General features: G+C 38.9%; 1 protein-coding gene across 1 annotated transcript; it reads left to right on the forward strand.

The window, feature by feature from the left end:
- Nucleotides 1–8643: 8643 nt before the first annotated feature.
- On the forward strand, nucleotides 8644–17513 carry LOC149132789 (periostin-like). Its single transcript, XM_089363059.1, has 6 exons — nucleotides 8644–8941; nucleotides 10957–11171; nucleotides 12016–12202; nucleotides 13476–13574; nucleotides 15744–15857; nucleotides 17276–17513. Exons 1-6 carry the CDS (start codon nucleotides 8785–8787, stop codon nucleotides 17392–17394), a joined length of 891 nt encoding a protein of 296 aa, XP_089219185.1. The 5' UTR covers nucleotides 8644–8784; the 3' UTR covers nucleotides 17395–17513.
- Nucleotides 17514–21607: the final 4094 nt, after the last annotated feature.

Consider the following 21607-nt stretch of genomic DNA (forward strand, 5'->3'; position numbering starts at 1 on the left):
CAGGAAAGAAGCACTGCAAAACAAAGATACACAACGTGGTAATATGACTGCAATAGACGCCGCCGGTCGGCAGACTGATGCCTGAGGGTTGCACCAAGTGTGTATATGTGGTATGCGTGTATGATTGTATGCATGTCTGTCTGTACATATGTATGTATGTATGTATGTATGTATGTATGTATGTGTGTGTGTATGTATGTATTCCAAGAGATGTCTAATTCCAAGAACCTCCGTCCGGTGGTTATATAGAGCTCAACGAGAATGCATAAACATTTAAACCATAATTGTTATTTCGACAACACATATTTTGTCGGACTAACGATTATGGATTAAATACATATACATACACGTGTGTGTGTGTGTGTGTGTGTGTGTGTGTGTGTGTGTGTGTGTGTGTGTGTGTGTGTGTGTGTGTGTGTGTGTGCACGCGGGGGGGGGGGCGTGTGTGCCGTATTTGCAGGCATATAAGATGCTTTTTTTACTTTTATGTGAATCAAAAAATTTATCTGCGCCTAATGCAGCCGTATTTATTGATGGGAGACCGAATGAGCATCAGTCCACTTAATACAATAATTGTTACTAATAAAATAAATAATGAAAATAAGCCAGAATACCACAATCTGTTAGCACAAACTTAAGGAAAATCTCTTACGGTGTGTCGACAGTTATGTGGAGAGATCGCATCATCTCATTATACTTCCTTTTCCATCATGCATAACCCCCACCTAATATGTGTTTTACATTATTTAAAGACTGTGTTACCTTTAAGAAACATGTTTTAAAAGAAAATCTAAGTGAAGATTATCCTAGAAAGAGGAAAGAAGTATTAAGGCTTCAGCGGTGATGGACCAAGGGGGTGGCAATTAGCGGCAACACAAAACATCACAGACATAAATACGAGTCTTACATCCTTTATGGCCATACAACTCTTTACCAAAAATATAAGCAACTACAGTCGCTCTGAAAGAAGATAACATTGAAACACGGTACTCATATATTTAGTTTCTGTATAAATTTATGGTTTCATAATTTTATCGTTCGAATATACTGTTACAGCACTACATATGCATGGACAGAATGAAACAATTTCCCTCACAAAAATACTTAGAAATATCTTTGAATTAGTGCATAAAGGAAACATGCTAAATTCGTTTTCCCTAAAAAATACAAAATATACTCGGAAAATAGGAGTGCATCTTATGCGTGAGTGCACCCTATACACAGGCAAATACTATCTATATGTGTGTATGTGTGTGTGTATGCATGTATGTATGTATAATATATGTGTGTGTGTATATATATATATATATATATATATATATATATATATATATATATATATTCGCGCACACACATACATACATGCATACATACACACACATGTATTATACTATGTATAATACATGTGTGTGTATGTGTATATACACACACACACATACATACATACACACAGCAACCGCAAACCGGATGTGCCCATTCGCCTCCGACAATAGAGATCAGTCGCCATATTACTTTTCATATCTGCTAACTCTGATGAGCGTAAGGTTATATAGCCGGATTGTTACCTAACACTCCGTTGTATTCCTAGCGCGAAACCGATTGGTAAGATCAGCCGTGATGGATATATAATACTGTACATTTCAGATAGTGTGTGTGTGTGTGTGTGTGTGTGTGTGTGTGTGTGTGTGTGTGTGTGTGTGTGTGTGTGTGTGTGTGTGTGTGTGTGTATGTGTGTGTGTGTACGTGCGTGCGCGTGTGTGTTTCGTATAGCAGACGGTGATAGTGGATACCTGAGCTGATGAAATACAAACACGTTGAAATAACGTGATCTAGTAATTTCAGCACTGGTGTGGACATTCTTCTGTCTGCTACCGATATTCTGTGCCTTTTAGCACTGTACTTCTGCATGAGATGCTTTCGCGGGGCGAATACTGCAATTTATGGCATTCTTAAAGTAAGTTGAGCCTGGATATAAAGATTGCTTTTCAATATGAATACAGGTTCTATCGCTAATACCCTTATATCTATATGTGAGGGGATTGTGTGTGCGTGCGTGTGTGTGTGTGTGTGTGCGTGCGCGTTACCTCTAGGGATAATCGAGGAACCCCACCATCCAAGTCTACCTGAATACCAAGGACAAGGAATACCGACTCTTTCCCTCCGACTCACAGGTCTACACTTAGAGTAGGACCATCCACTCTTGCCATTTTCGCAACTTTCACCCACTCCCTCTCCACCCTCACTTTCCGTTCAGTTTCGTCCACCAGACAACCATCTTTTCCACAGCCATCAGGCAAAGGAAAACAGCGTTGCCTGCCCGATTAAAGGAGGGCGGAGAGGCAATCATTACTGTGGACTCGGCCGACAGACGGATCCGTCTCCCACACATGATAGCAGCTGTTCGACATAACTCCACAAGTCAGCAATGCCAGAACACTGAACGAGTGCATGCAGAACGGTTCCGTCGCTCTGTACACACTTTGGACAAACCCATCTGACAGCACATCCGTGCCTGTAGAGTTTATCTCGAACCAGTACTGCCCCCTGGTAGAACTGCCAGGTCAAAGACATCTGGAGATTATCCATAGTTGTCCCCGGCTGGAAAACCTTCGGGAACAGAGTAGCCAGTGCGTTTTCGTCGACAACCAGGATCTCTCTGAGAATGTCGTCGCACTTCTCCGCTACTAATCTTCTATATATGGCTAAAGTGGAACATCTAATAATCCTATGACCCGACTGGTAGAGGGCAGTGAGTGCCTGACGACATTCTAGGTGCCAAGCACCCAGTCTCAGTCTATCCTTCATCCAGGACTGCAGCTCCGTCAAAGAAACAAGCTGCAGAAAGACGTGTCTCACAATGGGATCCCATACGCGTTCACCGTCTAGAAATCATTGCAGGTAGCACAAGCAGAGTGCGTATCTGCGCATCAAAAGCCATGGCATGTCTAAACCGCCATGCAGAGGAATCTGGCAGCAGATTGTCCGCCTGATCATTAGAAAATGAACAAGAAACACTCCAACATAATCAAGCAGTAACTGGGGCAAGGAACAACGTTCAGGTGATGAATGATGACGGCAGCGATGTAGGCATTCATCACTTCTGCCCGACCTTTCAAGAACAGCTTGTCTCTCCATTTCTGGATAAGTCTTGCCACCCTGTTCGCCACCTCGTCCCAATTCTTATCCACCTGGAGGTTGGGACCGAGCCAGACTCCGAGCAGTTTAGCTGGTCTGTCAGTCCAGCGTCCGACGACACCATTCGACGGCATCGATCTGCCTCTCCAGGTACCCAGTCGCAATCCCACCGACTTGTTGACTTTTATTTTGGCCCCTGCAACCGACTCATATTCCTTTACAATGAAGCCGACCGTCTCCACTTCTGAGGTATCTGAAACCATGATGGTGACATTGTACGTGTACGCTAACACTGCTCTCACTAGTCCAATTTCGAAAGGGATGCTCCTTAACTGTTCCAACTTCCGCAGCAGTGGCTCGAGGGCCAGCACGTACAGGAGAGGTGACAGCAGGCAGTTCTAACGGACCGAACGTGCGATACGAAACGGTTCCAGTAGGTGGCCGTTTACTTTTACCACCGATCAGGTACCACTGTACATTGCAGCACTCCAACCCCTGAAAACGGGTCCGTAACCGGCCGCTTTAAGGACGTCCAAGTAGCAATCGTTGACCCTATCGAATGCTTTTAACTGAACTACTTTGATCAGGACCCCACCGTAGCCAGCTTTAGTCCCAGCCCTATCTACGATGTATCACATAAGGTGGAGGTTGTCGTGGATAGACCTATTCAGGATTGCGCACGTTTGCGCCTCTCCAACCAGACTACCGACAACAAGCGCCAACTTTTTTGCCAACACCTTAGCCAAAACCTTAAATTCTGTGTTTAGCAGGGTTATGGGCCGAAAATTTTCTAGCACGTCCCCATTGTCGGTGCCCTTTCTCAGCACTCCGGCTAACAGCACTAAGAATTCTTCCGTTCTGCTGCCAGTCATGGTTGACGTCTGCCAAGAAACTGCCAATCAAATCTGATATGAATACATAGAATTCATGAGGCAGACTATCCAAAGAGGGTGATTTGCGACTTGCAATCGCTCATCGCCTCCCTATTTCAGTGACCGTCATCGACTTCTCACGGCATCTCGCGTTCGTCCAGGTACTAACTAAAGTTTGCTACCGTCGTTCACCCATCTTCCTTCCCCAAAATCCATCAATTCACTGTTGCATTTATTCACAACAGTGAAATTGATGGATACATTTCGCTTGTAGTTGGAAGTATTTTCTTGTTTTTGCAGTTCCATTATTGGTTGCTTCTGTGTTTCTGAGTTTTCATGCTGTCGTTGATGATGTTGCTGTTTTTGTAGTTGTTGTTGTTGTTGGAGTGGTTGTGAATTGAGCTGCAGTTGTGGTTTTTGTGTATCTTTTTGCTGTGTTTTTGGAGTAGGACTATGTACTCTCCTCCTCTTTTGCCAACCCCCTTTACCGCAGTGATCGTTGTTCGGTCTGCTCTTCTTTCTCCGTGCCATTGCTGTTGTTGTTGGTTTGCGGAGTGGGGCGTTCAGAAGAAGCTTGCTTTTCCGTGGAAGCTGGGAGTAAACTCCTTCGTTTTCTTGATTTGGGTGTAGGTGTAACAGGCTTAAGCACGCCCTCATGATTCTGTGTTTGTGGTGTTTGTAGTGTTGGCAGCGGTGGGAGTTTTGTTTTCCTTGTTTGAGGGCAGAAAGCCTTTAAGTGAGCCATAGATCCACATATGTGACATTTTGGCTTTCTACTTTCCACTAATACTGACAGTTGAGTACCATCCAGATCTATTGGGTCAGGTAGCTCGTCGATATAGTTTTGTTTACATTGTCAGCTCATTTCGACCAGTTTTGTGTTTGCGTTTGTCTCTCACTACCACTTGACAACCGATGTTGGTTTGTGTACGTCCCTGTAATTTAGTGGTTCGGCAAAAAAAATACCGACAGAATAAATACCGATTTTTTTTTTTTTAATAAAAAGGTACTCGGGTCGATTCGCTCAACAAAAACCCTTCAAGGTGGTGCCCCAGCATGGCCGCAGTCCAAGGACTGAAACAAATAAAGATAAAAGCAAATACTAACAGAAGTTGGAACTGAACGCCAACCTCATTATTCTCATTAGTTTTAGGAATCTACGGGACATGTGCACTGCTTGTTCTCTTCCTCCTCTGGTCACTGCTTTAAAAAAAAAAAAGAAAAAAAAAGAATAATATCACACGCACCGAAATACGAAAAAACAACAAAAACACCATCTGTTTTGTCTGTATTGTAACGACGATGTTATCTAAATCTGAATATCTCTTTAAGTGCAGTTTCAAAATAACACAAGTAAGCAATAATTCAACGTGGGACAGCACAGAAGGTTATCACTAATCGTATTTTAGCCAAAGACGGAGCACCTACACGCACCCTCGATCTGCTGCTAAAAGTAGCTGCCAAATTCCCTCAAATCACATTCTGCTCTCTGGGACATAGTTGTCCTAAATAGACAAAAGGACTGAATGGTCACGGCTGCATTGGCTTAAATCATGGGTATGCTCATTCATTGACCACCCTGGAGGCTAAACAACAACAATACGCAATAGTACTTGTTTAATCGTCAGTCAGTGAGTCCTCCATATCACCATGTCACGTTCTCATATATTTGAAGTCTTTAGCGTAGCGTGGAAACTGGTGGGTTGGCAGAATCATTAGAGCGCCGGGAATAAATACCTTGCGGTATTTGTACAAGTTCTCTACGTTCTAAGTTCAAACCCCGTCGTGATCAACTGTGCCTTTCACTCTTCCGAGAGTCGATAAAATGACACACCACTCAAGTACTTCGAGTGATATAATTGACTATACCCCTCACCAAATCCATCCATTCACTGTTGCATTTGTTCACAACAGTGAAATTGATGGATACATTTCGCCTGGATTTGGAAATATTTTCTTGTTTTTGCAGAAACAACAGCAATGACATAGAGAAAGAAGAGCTGACTGAACAATGGATCACTGCAACTTGCCATCGTTTCATAAATCTATGTCAGGATATGTGAACCAAGGTCAGCCAACTTTTGCTGAAGTATAAAGATGTGACTGCTGTGAAAGAAACGAGCTTGGAGACATGCTGATATAGCAGGGGCAGTCTTCACCTGCTACTGATATATTTCTGCGTATTTTAACACTATACTTGTTATAAGAGATGTTTTCTAGAGACGAATACCATTGTTTAGAAGGCTTTCAACAGCATATATGCATTAAGTTGATATACAGATCGCAAATATTGAGCATATGCTGCTTCCGTCGATAATAATAGTATTTTTCGGCCTGCCAAATGAATGCGGCATCAGTGACCTTTTATTTACTGCTTAACTATTTCAGCTGGCAGCTGATGTTCGTTTGACATGCGGTTTCCAGTAGATATTTACGATTGATAAAGCTTTTAAAAAGCAAAAATACGGATCTAGTAATACCACCTCCGGTGCTGGGCTATTTTCGACTGCTGCTGATATATTTCTCTGTATTTAACACTACAGGGCTACAAGAGAAGCTTTCTCGAGACAAATACAACAGTTTAGAAGGCTTTCAACAGTGTGTATATGTGTGTGTGTGCGCGCGTGAGTGAATGGACAAATGAAACAAAGAGGCACTCAACATATTTAGTAGGAGTTATATATATTATTACTTAAAAGAATTCGATTCGGCTCCATGCAACTTAAAGTTTCGTAGGGTCGTCACAGGTACCTAGCTCGTCAGGCTCAGAGGACCGTCTGAGCCCGACGAGCTTGGGTCCTGTGACGACCCTACGAAACTTTAAGCTGCATGGAGCCGAATCAAACTGTTTCAGGTCATAATGATAAGCAGAACAAGTAGAAAAAGAATACCGGTCATGGAACTGAGTGACATAGTCCCGTCTAACGCCAGGGGTTGTTCTGTAATGAAACTTCGAAGAGGAGGGTCACAAGGGTTCCATGTGAGCTACTGGATAGCTCTGACTGGGATTTCAGTTCGCCAACTTTTTTTATTATCCAGAGGAGTTTTTCTCGAAGGTTCACAAAACTGGTTTGCGAAATTCCACACCAACCGCTCTGATTAGCCATCTTCGCGTAGGCGTTAATGTATTTTATGACCACAAAATTAATTTTTCATAACTGGCCATAATTTTTATGGCCGTAACGATAGGCTGTATTTCTGAACTGAGGAGAGACTGAACGCGATGGTTCAAAACTCAGAGAGAGCCTCGCTACAGAGGGAGCTATCAACGTTGCATTAAAAGGAGCTATGAGGATGTGATTCATGAAGTGGCTTCAAAGATAAACTGAAAACGTGTTGCAAACACACGATTCGTCTCGTCCTATGATTAATTCTACTACCTGTTATCTTCACCAACAAGAATAAATAGACAGATATTAATACAATAAGTATTTAACCCGAACCAACATGTGTTTAGCGGAACAGCTTACTTCATAAACTATTATGGAGACTTAATAACATTCAAAATTATATAGAATTTTTATGCTAAGTCATGTCGAAGCAGTGAGGCAGAATAGATTCATCAGACCAGTATGATTTCAAGCTTAAATTCACGGCCTCCATATCAGACCGTGTTTGGTGGGGAGAACATGTTGAGGCCTTCGTTCAGCAGTGAACTGAACACAGGCAACCCAATCCAATAAGCGGACGTAATCACATCGGGGTGCCGAGGTCGAGATCATGGTGAGGGATATCGTGAAGAATTCCATCTTTTTTAACAGAATTCTTCAAGGTGTTTTGAATATAGACTTGCTCACGTAGTTTTTAGGGGGGGGGATTTACAACGGGCTGCGATGCTTGAGAGAAGAAACTGTTATGAAACGCAATTACAAATTGAAGTGAAAAGTTTTGCTAACCACCTGGAAATCTCACATCACTTATCAGGTTGACATAGATAGTTCGGGAATAAATAGGTCAATAAAAATATAGGTTGTACTGGCGTGAGTACACCTATACCCATAAGTCTGTGTGTGTGTGTGTGTGTGTGTGTGTGTGTGTGAAAGAGTGATTGAGTGCGTGTGTGCATATATATGTGTGTGTACATATATACATATATATATATATATATATATATATATATATATATATATATATATATATATATATATGCATATATGTATACATATACGCATACACACGTATGTATGTATGTATGTATGCATATATTCATGCATGTGTGTGTGTGTGTGTGTGTGTGTGTGTGTGTGTGTGTGTGTTTGTATCTGTTAATATCTCGTAATAAGATTAACTACAGCAGGAAAACAACGACACTAACAAAAAAATATTACAATTATTTCAATATATACATGTACATATATACCCATATACATATACACATATAAATTCATATATATATATATATATATATATATATATGCATACATATGTACGCACATACATATGCATAGATACGCATATATATATATACATATATACACATATTTGTGCGCGTGTGTGTGTATAAATGTGTGTCCGTATGTGTGTGTGTGTGCATATATGTATACATGTATATGTGTATACACACAGACACACGCATGTACACGCACATGCACACACACACATATTTATATATATACATATGTATGTGTATGTATATATATATATATATATATATATACTCCTACAGACTTATAAAATTATTCAATTACGATCGCCTGCTAGATGTTAGAAATAAACCAATAACAAAAAAAAAATAAAAACAGAAACGCAGGGCAAAGAAAATCAGAAAAAAAAAGTCATGAAGCTGCTTCTGTTTTTGTCATGTCTCCTATGTACCCAAGCAACGAAGGTTTTTAACGGAACATTAAAGGAAGCTATGTTTAATATGCACGGTTTATCACAAATCGTATCATTTTTGAACGAAACTTCCATTCTTGATAATTTGCCCTGGTCCGGTGAATATAATTTATATTTGTTTTCTACATTTTGTAAGAGCTTTGCTTTCTGTTGTACGTTCTAAATGTTTGAATGTGTTTTGCGTTTGTGCGTATCAAACAGGTACATGTATTAAGTGAAATTTGCCAATTTTTTTACGACTATGTAATCCGTGGTGGGAAGGGACGAAGACGTGAATATTAGGGTTTCGGGCAAAATTTTCTTCAGAGGAAAAAAATGTTCGGTTTAAATTGTTTTACCGAAGGAACGCTTCGTCTGAAGCATCAGTATTCACGCTCCCACGGAAATTCCTTCTGGAGAAATTTTGCAAGGCGGAACGAGACTGCTTCGAGGATAAGAGGAAGGAAATGCTATTCTCCTCCTCTTATCCCCGAAGCAGTCTTGGTCCGTTTCGGGTATGAATGCAAAATTCATGGGTGCTGTAAGTTCTTTTAGGGTGGGGGTTTGAGAGGGGCCTGTCAGATGTTTACAGGTCCCCATTCGCATGTCGGGCCTCTTGGGTCTGCATTATAGTATACAAATTTATTCAAATTTGCGAATTTAAATCCATAGTCTTTGCTGAAGCAGACGGCCACCGTTTCCCTCCGACTCTGTTTCTATTTGTTTTTTACATATATTGTTTGATTTAGTCTATTTGGATTTGAGAACGTGGCCGAACAAGAGATTGCTGGTTCGTAACCTGTAAAACCCACCACCACAACGGGATTGATTATTTATTGTAGGAAAGGGGGATTTGTTCTTGTATTTTACTCCGCCAGAGTACTATGTTGGTCCTTTAGTTGTTTAGATTATATTTCTAATTTTTAAAACTTATACATGAGTATGTAAGAATGTGTGCGTGTGATATGTAGTTGCTGGAAGCTAATTAATATCAATCATTTTCCGGTTTTCTATAAATCTTGCTTTTCTTTTGACTTATACCACACACACACACGGACACACATACATGTGTATATACACATGCACGCGCGTAAACACGCATACATACATATTTTTTTACTCATTTATATGTTTCAGCCCTAAGGCTGTGGCTATGCTTGGGCGCCACCAGTATGTGTGTGTGTGTGTGTGTGTGTGTGTAGTTCCAAGTTTGGAATGGATTGAATATAAAAAAATCAGAACTTGTCAGTCACTGCAGACACTATGTGAAATTCTGACTAAAAATTTTATAGAATGCTCTTTTAACACACTTTATATTAACTGCCTTACTTAACTATTGTTTAGCGTCAGAACAAACACTAATCGAGAATAACTGCGGTGAAAGGCATTTCAATTGTGTCCCAAGCCTCTTTTAGAAGTTTCTAAGAATCTTTTATTCAATGTGTCCTTCCTTTTTCGAGACTGTACGGTATCAGTTGATGGAGAATTGACTAATGGGTCAGGTGACTATTGTACATACTTCTTCTGTGGCTTTTTTTTTTTCTTCGAATGATGTCTGAATTATTTAATCTTCAAACCATAATATTTTCCTTCGTCAGCTGATGAGCAATCTTGTACATCAACCTAGTGATTCGTTTATCACTATCTCAGTATGTGCGGTGGAAGCTACTCTTCGCTGATGAAAGCAGAATGACACGGAAGCATATACGGAGTTATCTCCTGTACTTCCCGAAAACAAAATTGAGATAGTATTAGTGACCCCCCCACCGACTGCATATATATATATATATATATATATATATATATATATATATATATATATATATATATATATATATATATAGTCAACCCTTTTTCATATTCTATGTGTTAGAGGATGTCGAAAAGAAATCGAAATAGTTTTTGTTTTAATAGCTTTCATACTTTTTGTCTCTACTTAAACTGAACCACCGCCTAATGTGTATGTGTACATGCATATATGGAGACAGAGAGAGGAAGACATATAGGGTAAGCAAAGATAACATATATTAGAATATATCATATGTCTAAAATATCTTATTTAGTTTCGCATCGCTTGAATTTATTTATATTTTATTTTCCCATCTCACCGTCACTCGCTGACACTTTTCTGTAGGAACGTACACAATCTTCGCCCCGAACAACCGAGCTATATCTGAATTGAGTGCTGCTACAGTCGAAGCCTTGAATAACGACACAGCTCGCCTTGAGGAGATCATCAAATACCATATTGCGTTGGGAGTTTACAAGCATTCTGACCTCATCAATGATAAGACGCTGAGGTCTTTGCAAGACGATGAAATCAGAATAAATGTATATAAATTTCAACATGTGAGTAACTGCTCTTACTATACTTGTTGTTGTTGTTCCACTTGTAGTCATTGTTGTCGTTCTTGGCTAGTTCTAGTACAGCCCTAATCGTGTAGATCTATGATCAAAAGCATTGCATTCGTGACCATGTTGTATTTTATCTGACACAGTGTATCTAGTACTGCTTTATCCAATGAGAGACAGTTACGGGATCTTTTCCGTTTGGCTGTCATAGTTTCAAAATTTAAAGTATATCGAAAATTTTAAAATTTAGTACATTAATGTAGTTTTCCAAGCTGAATTGCTGGAGTTATTTCACTTTTTCCAGAAAAATATTTTAAAAGTTATAGAATTTGATCATTTTCATCTAGTCACGAAACAGGATTGGGAAGCTTTCATTTTGTGCGTGACAACACATTTTGTCAACATCCTGAAAATAGCATGTGTTGTCAATATTTGTATTCTACACGCGGAAAATGAGTAAACAACACGTCTTTTGTAGTTTTAAGCATTCAATATGCATTTAATGCGATAAACAGTGCATTACAAATTAGATATTTAAAAAAAAAACATATAAGCATTCGATATGCATTTCGGTGGATAAAACAGTAGAACACAGCGTCAGCAAATGGTTTCGATATATTTGTCAACACGTACTTTTTCGCAGTAGAGACTCATTGGCTCCTCAATTTTGAGTGGGTTTTTCTTGTTTGTTTGTTTTTTTGTTTTTTTTTTAGGTGGGAGCGTAGCCGAAGGAAGGAAAGAAATCACAAACATTTCTGGATTTCTTTTTCTTTTTTTTTTTTTTCCTTTTTGTTACTTCTCTCATTTTTTTTTTTTTCTCTTTTACTTTTTTTTTTTTCAGGCTACCACAGCTGAAGGCTGCCAAATCGTCAATTTTGACAACATTGCCAGCAATGGTGTCATTCATGTTATTAACGAGGTGATGCTGCCACCTGATGGCAAAATTGCTGACATCTTGGCTATAGATCCAGAATTCTCTATTTTCTACTCTCTGATAAACGGCACCAAATTTATAGATCTTCTGAATGGTGGGCGTTTTTTTTTTTTTCTTATGCTTTCAATCTACGCATAGTATAAGAAAGCGAACAGGTGGAGTTGAACGTGTGTGTGTGTGTGTGTGTGTGTGTGTGTGTGTGTGTGTGTGTGTGCGCGTGCATGTGCATGCGTGTGCGTGCGTGTACATGTGTGAGTGTGTATATGTGTATTTGTAGTTTTCTTGCTTGTCCTCCCAAGTCACACAAATTCTAGAAAGGCATTTTGTTATTTCTCATGCTGATTTCATCCCTCAATAATTTCTCTCAGAAATTTATTCTTTATACAGTTCCGGATCAATTATCCGGCAAGCTTGGGACCGGCAGTGTCCCGGATTTCTGGATATGCCGGTTTTCTGGAGGCAGTCTCAATATGAACTTAGAATATAAAATAAACTACGAAAAGTAAAAAGTTAAATGGTATTTAACAAATTCAAATTGATAAAATTCTAAAGCAGGGTCTATTTGATATTTATTAATCCATTTGATATTTATTAATCCATTTGATATTTATTAATAGTATTAACCATCTACAGATTGAATGTTGTAAACTAGCTATAAAAAAAAAGTACAAACGCAAGCAAAATTGCAAAAGAGTCAGAGAGTATCATAAAGAAATACTTATCGGAGCGCTTCAAATTAAAATCGTGTAGAGAATTTCTCAAAATTCAACATGAAACAGATGAATTTTGGAATATTTCTGCCACGAACGTTGAAAGTTTCTTTACAAACGTCCAAGTAACGGAAACTATCAGCACAATCCCACACAAGCTATTTTGGCATCCGACACTAATTAACAAACTTGGAAAGTTTTTAGTGACCTGCACAACTGAGTTCTCTTTACGTTGACGCAAGACAATCTATACATCAAGAAAAATGGAGTGGTTGTAGGGTTCTCTCTCAGATCTACATTCACGGAATTCTATATGTCTAACGTGAAAAAGCAAAATTGATCCCATCAGGCTGGTTGATTATATATTCATTGCGACCCAAAGCAAAACGCGCGAGAACACGACGTTGTGCAATCATTTCATGCTTAGGATGGAGCTGAGGTAACTTCGAAATTAATGAACTAATGAATTTAGGGACGCTATTGTTCTAAACTGAACAGAGTGGAACTAATGAGGAAATATGAAAACTCAAAAATAATAGTGGTTTCTTAAATACATGTTTGAAAGAAAGCTGTTCAAAGATAAAGAGAGAGAGAGATCTTCGTATGTATCCATGTATATGTATGTCTGTATATACATTTATATATATCTCGTTTTAGATAATTTACTGACGCTGTTCGCACCAAATAACGCTGCTTTTCAGAATCAACCCTCCAGTACCATTCCCCAGATTCAAGCTGATCCAGCCTTAAAGGACGGTAAGTGAAGCTCTAAATATTCTTGCTATATGTCCAACTGAGTTAAGGGTACTATGTATGTGTGTGTGTTTGTACGTATGCGAGAGGCGTGTAGTTCTCCAATAAGTTTTCATAAGAAAAAAAAATTATCGGGCATGGCTCAGCATGAAACCGTTCGGTAGCATAAATTGGCTGTTATGAGATTACATATGTGTGTGTGTGTGTATACACATTATATAAATTTTATACTCACACACACACACACACATATATATATACATATGCATAAACACACACATTCACACGCAAAAACAACAGAGGGAGAGAGAGAGAGAGAAACTTCTACGTTTTTCCGTAAAGATTTACAAACTATCCAACATACAAGTAGTTATGCTCAGACTTTAGACGATTTCGACTGAATTAGCAATCTCATTAGACAAGCGAAATAACATCTAATACTAAAATATTCAAATATTCAAGACGCTTTGATATTTGATGTTCGCTAAATACCATAAAAACATCAAACACTCTTGCAGATATTTTTCTGTTTTACAAGTGTTTTGCCTTTATTTTATTTTTTTTTTTTTTTTTTTTTTACAAATTGAATAGTAACATCTAACAGAAGCCTCTTGAATATTTGAATAGTTTATCATTAAATGTTATTTCGTCTCGCGTATAAATATCGTTAATTCCATCGAAACTATTTTTTAAGATCTGAGAAATCCTGTTACTTGTATATTGAATATTTGTTCTGCAAATCTTTACGAATCTATATTAGGCTTTCTCTGTTACTTGTGTGTGTGTGTGTGTGTGTGTGTGTGTGTGTGTGTGTGTGTGTGTGTGTGTGTGTGTTTGAAGTATATTATATGACGCTTCTTTAAAGCGACGAGCTAGCTGAATCGTTAGCGCATCGGACGAAATGTTTAGTGGTATTTCTTCCGGCACTTTACGTTCTGAATTCAAATTGCACCGAGATCGACTTTGCTTTTCATCCTTTCGGGGCAGATAAAATAAGTACCAGTTAAGCACTGGGGTTGATGTAATCGACCAGCTCTTCCCGGAAGAAATTTCAGACCTTGTGCCAATGGTAGAAAGGAATATACTATGCTCCTTTCTATCGGGTACTGAAATATGCGATTTGTGTGTAAGGGTGAAAGTTGAGATATGCTCTGTGCAAGACATTAATGATTAATTCTCATGGCAGACTAATTTACCTTCTTTTACAAGCGTAGACACACACATATATATGTGCCTGTATATATTTTTTAACGTATATAGATACGTTAAGGAGGCGCAATGGCCCAGTGGTTAGGGCAGCGGACTCGCGGTCATAGGATCGCGGTTTCGATTCCCAGACCGGGCGTTGTGAGTGTTTATTGAGCGAAAACACCTAAAGCTCCTACGAGGCTCCAGCAGGGGATGGTGACGAACCTTGCTGTACTCTTCCACCACAACTTTCTCTCACTCTTTCTTCCTGTTTCTGTTGTACCTGTATTTCACAGAGCTAGCCTTGTCACACTGTGTCACGCTGAATATCCCAGAGAACTACGTTAAGGGTACACGTGTCTGTGGAGTGCTCAGCCACTTGCACGTTAATTTCACGAGCAGGCTGTTCCGTTGATTGGATCAGCTGGAACCCTCGACGTCGTAAGCGACGGAGTGCCAACAAGATACGTTAAAAAATATGTGTATGCATTTTTGCTTGTTTGTATGTATGTATGTATGTGCGTATGTATGTATATGTCAGATCACTTTTAGTGCTACTGGTTAAATGTAACACAGTACAATTTGTCGCATGATCGGGCCGTCAGCAACAAAACCGGTAACCCTACCGAGCTTGCTTAATAAGGAGAGTGGTTTTCGTTGGATCATCCTGTACGATGACAAACAAGACCTGCCAAAGGAGGATAAACTCAGTAGTGTCAACGGCCATCATACAGATGGGAGTGAGAGATCCCTAGACTTTGTTTAGACATCTCTGTAGGAGAAGAAAATTCCGAAATAGCAACCCACCTCATTGCGAAGCCGGAGATCTTGCTCTTGCTTGTTTCTGAACTGGTTGAGAGTCTTCGCATGTTCTACAAGCTGCTATTGACTTTAAATTTTAGCACGGGCCTTGTTTGGTGCGACAATTTTAGAAAATTCTTATCTCAAAGTAACAAATTTTCCTTTTGTCTCTTTCGTCTCTAGCAATAATAAAATATCATACTGTGCGCGGAATATTGTGGACTCCAGGCATGCGCACTGGTAAGCTGAGAACACTGTCCGATGACGCTTCAGACCTACTAACTGTCAAACTGAAACGTGAGTAACTGCTCAATAACTTTTAACAGTGCACACACACACACACACACACACACAGAGGTTGTGATGCCTAAAATTTCAAGTGCTTTTCAAGTACTGTGCGATGTTCATGTGTGGAAAAGATGTGACGTATGCGATTGGGTATTTGTACTGTTGCAGAGGTCAATGGAAATCATTTTGCCATTGAAGGATGCTCTCTCATAGTTTTTTTTGTTTTTTTTTTAATGGAAGCAAAGTACGTGGATTTACAGTTTATGAATTCGGTTGATGTGCTTTAACTCCAAAGTCTTCCGTGATCGAGCAGACTCTTGGTCAAAAGCATTCCATCCTTGACCGTCCTGTACTTTCTTCTGTACAGGGAACCGAAGAGGAGTACATTATCCAATGTACCGTTTTTTTTTTAAGAGAATGAGGTGTGAATCGATGGAGATTTGGCTGTTCTTTCTAATAGGTCGAGTGATAACGTTGAGACCATTTCCTTGGATTCGTTACGGAGACAGATGTTTGTGAAAGATTAAGGAGTAAAGAATGATATAAACTGGAGCGTGTGTTATTAGAAGTGATTGTAAGTACATCACTAATGTACAGAAGGGAGAATCTGAGAAGCCTTACTGAACCTTCCTCCCACATCCCCCTACCCCAATCCACTTCACTCTTACACTCGCACACCTCCCCTATGTCCGCCTCTATACATAGATATCTTCCTATATACAGCCTTGCCTCCTCCCTTCCTAGCTCCTCCCCATAGAATCACATTTTCTTTCTTTGCTACCACCTTCCTCCTTCTTTATATTTTTCCATTCTTTTATTTTGGGTGGGCGATGAAGGATTAGCGTCCGAAATGTCAAAACCCTTTCCCTTCCTTTTAAACATTTAACAAATACAGTTAAAACTTGCTCCTTTTAGGACTTCCTTTTTTGCTCATTGTGTGTATGTGAGTGTAATATAAATTAGACAATTTAACAAAGAAATCTGTAATAATGACATCACATCTACATATTCGTTTTGCTCACTCTGGAAATCCTGGATTGTTTTAGTTTCGTTAGTAATCATAGTTATATGTCTTAGACCAAAGATCACCCAGACCCACACATCTATTCCTATTCTCCTTAAACATCTTCTTTCTCGTCTCTTACACACACACACACACACACACTCAAATTCACAGATACATATACACAGCACATACACATTTAATCACTTCTTCAACTTCACCAAATCCTAAATTTTTTTTTTGGCGATGGGCAGGGTTGCTGATTGATTCACTAAAAATGAAGAAAAGAATTATTCTCAGCCACACTCACTTCATTCACTTCAACTCATTTAACTCAGAGTCCTTTTTTTTCCCCTTTTTCTTTCTTATTCCAATGATGATCATCACTGCCACCACCACCACCATGAATAATTACTGCCTCCAGATTTTCATGTCACAGTTCAAAATGCCCAAATCATCAACCGTGACATCTCTGCCAACAATGGTGTCATTCATACCATCGACACAGTCTTATTCCCTCCATCAAAAAGTGTCATCGGTTAAATACTGCCACAATTATTACTGATACTGCAATGGCTACAGCAACCATCAAAATAAAGCCAAGAACAACGCTACAGTCAATAAAGAGGAGAGACATGAATAAAGGCAACATTGTAATAATATTTCTATTGTTCTTTTATTTTTTTATTCCTTTATTTGTTTCAGTCATTTGACTGCAGCCATGCTGGGTGACCACCTTGACCCCAGGACTTATTTCTTAAGCCTAGTATTTATTCTATCGGTTTCTTTTGCCGAGCCACTAAGTTATGGGGACATAAACACACCAACACCGATTGTCAAGCAGTGATGGAGACAAACACAGACACAAAGACACACACAAGAGGCTTCTTTTAGTTTCTGCCTACCAAATCCACTCACAAAGTTTTGGTCAGCCAGAGGCTATAGCAGAAGACACTTGCCCAAGGTACCACACAGTGGGACTGAACCTCAAACCATGTGATCAGTAAGAGAGCTTCTTACCACACAGCCACAGGTGTCCGCCTTCCATGCTAGCATGGGTTGGACGATTTGACTGAGGACTGGTGAACCAGGTGGCTACACCAGGCTCCAATCTGATTTGGCAGAGTTTCTACAGCTGGATGCCCTTCCTAATGCCAACCACTCCGAGAGTGTAGTGGGTGCTTTTACGTGCCACCGGCACGAAGGCCAGTCAGAAGGTACTGGCAACGGCCACGCACGAAATGGTGTATTTTACGTGCCACCTGCACAGGAGCCAGTCCAGCGGTACCAGCAACGAACTCGCTCGAATGTCTTTTCACGTGCCAGGAAGGCGACATTGGTAACGGTCACGCTCAAATGGTGCTATTTACGTGCCACCGGCACAGAAGCCAGACAGCTGGTGCTCTGGCAACGATCACGCTCGGACGGTGCTCTTAGTGATCTACTGGTACAGGTACCATCACGACTTCGATTTCCCCAGCAGCCTCACAGTATGCATATACATTATCAGCCATGATATCTTTAGACTATGTTTTCATAGTGAAAACCAAGTTACAATCCTTAAATTGATATCATCTCTGAACAGCATGGCAAATGCTCTGCTAATCTAAATGGACCTGGGGGTCCAATCGAGGCTAAATTTGCTATCCTCACTCCACCTGCTTTCTACAATATGCAAGATGACTTGCATAGATATGTCAATTAGCTAGTGACATCCGACTTACAAAAACAAAATAGTCAATTAGTTTAGTTTGTTAGCCAATTAGCTAACACCTTGGCTTAAATCTTTGACTCTGCATTTAGAAATGTTATGCACCTAAATTTAAACACAATATTGTCCCCTACCCATGTGTTTGTTAAAAAACACCATTATTCCCTAGATCACCTAATTGGGAATTACTGCACTCTAGCAGTTGCAGTACACATCTAGTACCGAAACAACAGTAAACAAATTATGTATGTTCAAATACAGTTCTGAACACCAATCTTAATGTCTTGGAGATATTCTCCCTATACAGCAGTTCAATACTTCCTACATCTCCGATTGTGTTGTAGACCATTTCATACTACTTCACTTGCGCTGAAAGTTGTAGAAAACTATCAATACAGAAAATAATACACATTACACCAATTTGATCAAAAGAAAAAGAAAAAGAAACAAATTCAATGGTAGGATTCAAATCTCGTATCTATAGCTTGTCAGGCAACAGCGTTAGCAGTTATATTACAGAGTGATAACCATTTATTTTTCTCACACTAAATTATGTGTTCTTTATGATGGAATGGCAGATGCTCTGTAATATAATCAGTAATGCAGTGGTCTCCTGACAAATGATATTAAGGCCTAACATTTACCAAAAACATCTTTCTAAATTCAAAACTAATAAAGGTACAGCTTAAATTCTACCATCTCCGATCCATTCCTCTTCCCTAAATATTTGGATGAAGTGTCTCCGATAGATTTTACAAATCTGTTTGAGAACAGTTGCCACTTATTTATCCTGGTTTGTCACAAGAATCTAGTCATGATGTCGTTTCCAACTCACATATCATCCCAGCAAATGGCTTTCATGTCCTCATATATGCTTAATCCAGCACACAAATCTTGTCCTTAGAGTTGAAGAAATAGTCGACAGCCATTCTTTCCACTACCAATTTTGCAGCAATATTTTACTTTAATTAATTAGAGAAGACAGGACAGTTCCATGGCAGACTCTCGGAGAATGGCGATATAGATATGGTCGCTGTTCAGTTTGAATTTCTTTGGAAAGTTAGAGACTGCAGACAGTAAGAAGCATACTTTACTCTCTTGTCTGCTGTCTCACAAAATCGGTGGTAGGTGACTTCTTTCAGGTGATTTATGCATCATTCTACATCAAATGAACTGGTAATAAATGGCATGGGAGTTGAAAGTTTGATAAAGCAACTATTATGAAAGAAAAGTTACTGTTTCCTAAAACCGTAACTGGTGAACCTAATAGATGTTCCTTTCCCCCAATTTAGCCTCTCCAAGTAGCAACAGTGCTCAACTCGGCACAGGCTATTTTATGTACCCCACAATGCCCAAAGGCCAGTTTCTCTGACTAGCAACAATACTCAACTTACAACAGGTTAACTTCACTGGGTAGAAACAATGTCCAGCTTCACACAAGTTAATCTCTCATAGTAAATACGATGCTTAACAATACACAGGCTATCAACAATGTTGTTCAACATTTATTGTGATTATTTTGGCTGGTGCTATTCGGGGGGGGGGGGGGTCTTTTGCCCACATTGTCTTGGGGAGAATACAACCTACTGATTTAGTCTTCATGAAAAGATTTTCTAGGGTTTCCATGTATTATAATAATTTCAGAAGTAATGTTTTTCCCAGGGCTAGTCATTTCACTTTTATTTTGTATTATGCATTTAGTGAATGATAATGTCATGGGTTATCAGTTTCCAATTGTGAAAGAAACGAGGGGATACGAGTACAATATGGGCAAAATTAAAACCACAAGGTACATTTAGTTCCACGGGACAGATGGAATTTGCTGAGGCAGGTTTTCTACAGCTATATGCAAGGCATTCCTGTCAACAACCGTCACTTGTTTCCAACCAAAGTAATATTTTCCCATGGCTAGACATGTTTACACAGAATAGGAATGAATGAATGACACTAATTTCGTTGAGAATAACATTAAGAATACATCATGTGTTTGTAGAATGCACAGCCACATATATGCTAATTCAATAAGCATGTAATTCAGTTGATTGGGTACTCATTGTTGACACCAGGGAAGATTCATTCTTTTATATTTCACCTTAAGGCAGTGAGTTGGCAGAATCATTAGCACACGAGACGAAATGCATAGCAGTATTTTGTCTGTCGTTACATTCTGAATTCAAATTCCGCCAAGGTTGACTTTACCTTTAGGGATCAATAAATTAAGTACCAATTACATATTGAGGTCAATGCAATCGACTGGCCCCTTACCCCAACATTTCAGGCCTTGTGCCTGATTATTTTATATTTCCTCTAATCATTTCTAGCATAGGCAGAAACAAGAAATTTGAGGTAGGGACAAGTCCATTGAAATCAAACCACCACTCCAATATTTTACAAATTTTTTATCAACTTTTGAAAGATGTCTGACAAAAATCAACCATGACAAGATTTGAACTAAATATAACTAAATACTGCAAGTCATGTAGTCCAACATTCAACCATTTCTGCCACTCTATAGCAACAGCAAAAATGATTTCTGACATAGGCACAAGGCCACAAATTTGAGGGACAGAGTAGTTGATTAGCACTTTCTATAAACAGCAAAAGAATGAAGGGAGAAGTTGAAAATCAGAATGTAAGGAAGGTAACTAAATACCGCAAAGCATTTAATCGGTCTTTCAATCACAATAACAATTAAAAAGAAAAAAAAAGAGGGGCAAAAAGCTAATCCAATTCTTTACTTTTAATTTATTAATGTTCATAAATGAAGATTAGAAAGGAAAAGAACAAGCAAATAAATATATACATATATATATATATATATATATATATATATACACACAATATATATATATTTATACACAATATACATATATATATATATATATATATATATATATATACACAATATATATATATTTATACACAATATACATATATATATATATATATATATATATATATACACACAATATACATATATATATACACAATATATATATATTTATACACAATATACATATATATATATATATATATATATACACA

This window comes from Octopus bimaculoides, chromosome 14, assembly GCF_046866305.1.
Source record: "Octopus bimaculoides isolate indiv1 chromosome 14, ASM4686630v1, whole genome shotgun sequence".
Taxonomy (NCBI): Eukaryota; Metazoa; Mollusca; class Cephalopoda; order Octopoda; family Octopodidae; genus Octopus; species Octopus bimaculoides.

What these genes read in the sequence shown, in the direction of transcription:
- LOC149132789 (XM_089363059.1), top strand. Translation starts at nt 8,785, where the DNA reads ATGAAGCTGCTTCTGTTTTTGTCATGTCTCCTATGTACCCAAGCAACG. An exon ending in ATGTATATAAATTTCAACAT is followed by an intron (nt 11,172 to 12,015) that starts GTGAGTAACTGC and finishes TTTTTTTTTCAG; the next exon opens with GCTACCACAGCTGAAGGCTG. An exon ending in TGATCCAGCCTTAAAGGACG is followed by an intron (nt 13,575 to 15,743) that starts GTAAGTGAAGCT and finishes TTTCGTCTCTAG; the next exon opens with CAATAATAAAATATCATACT.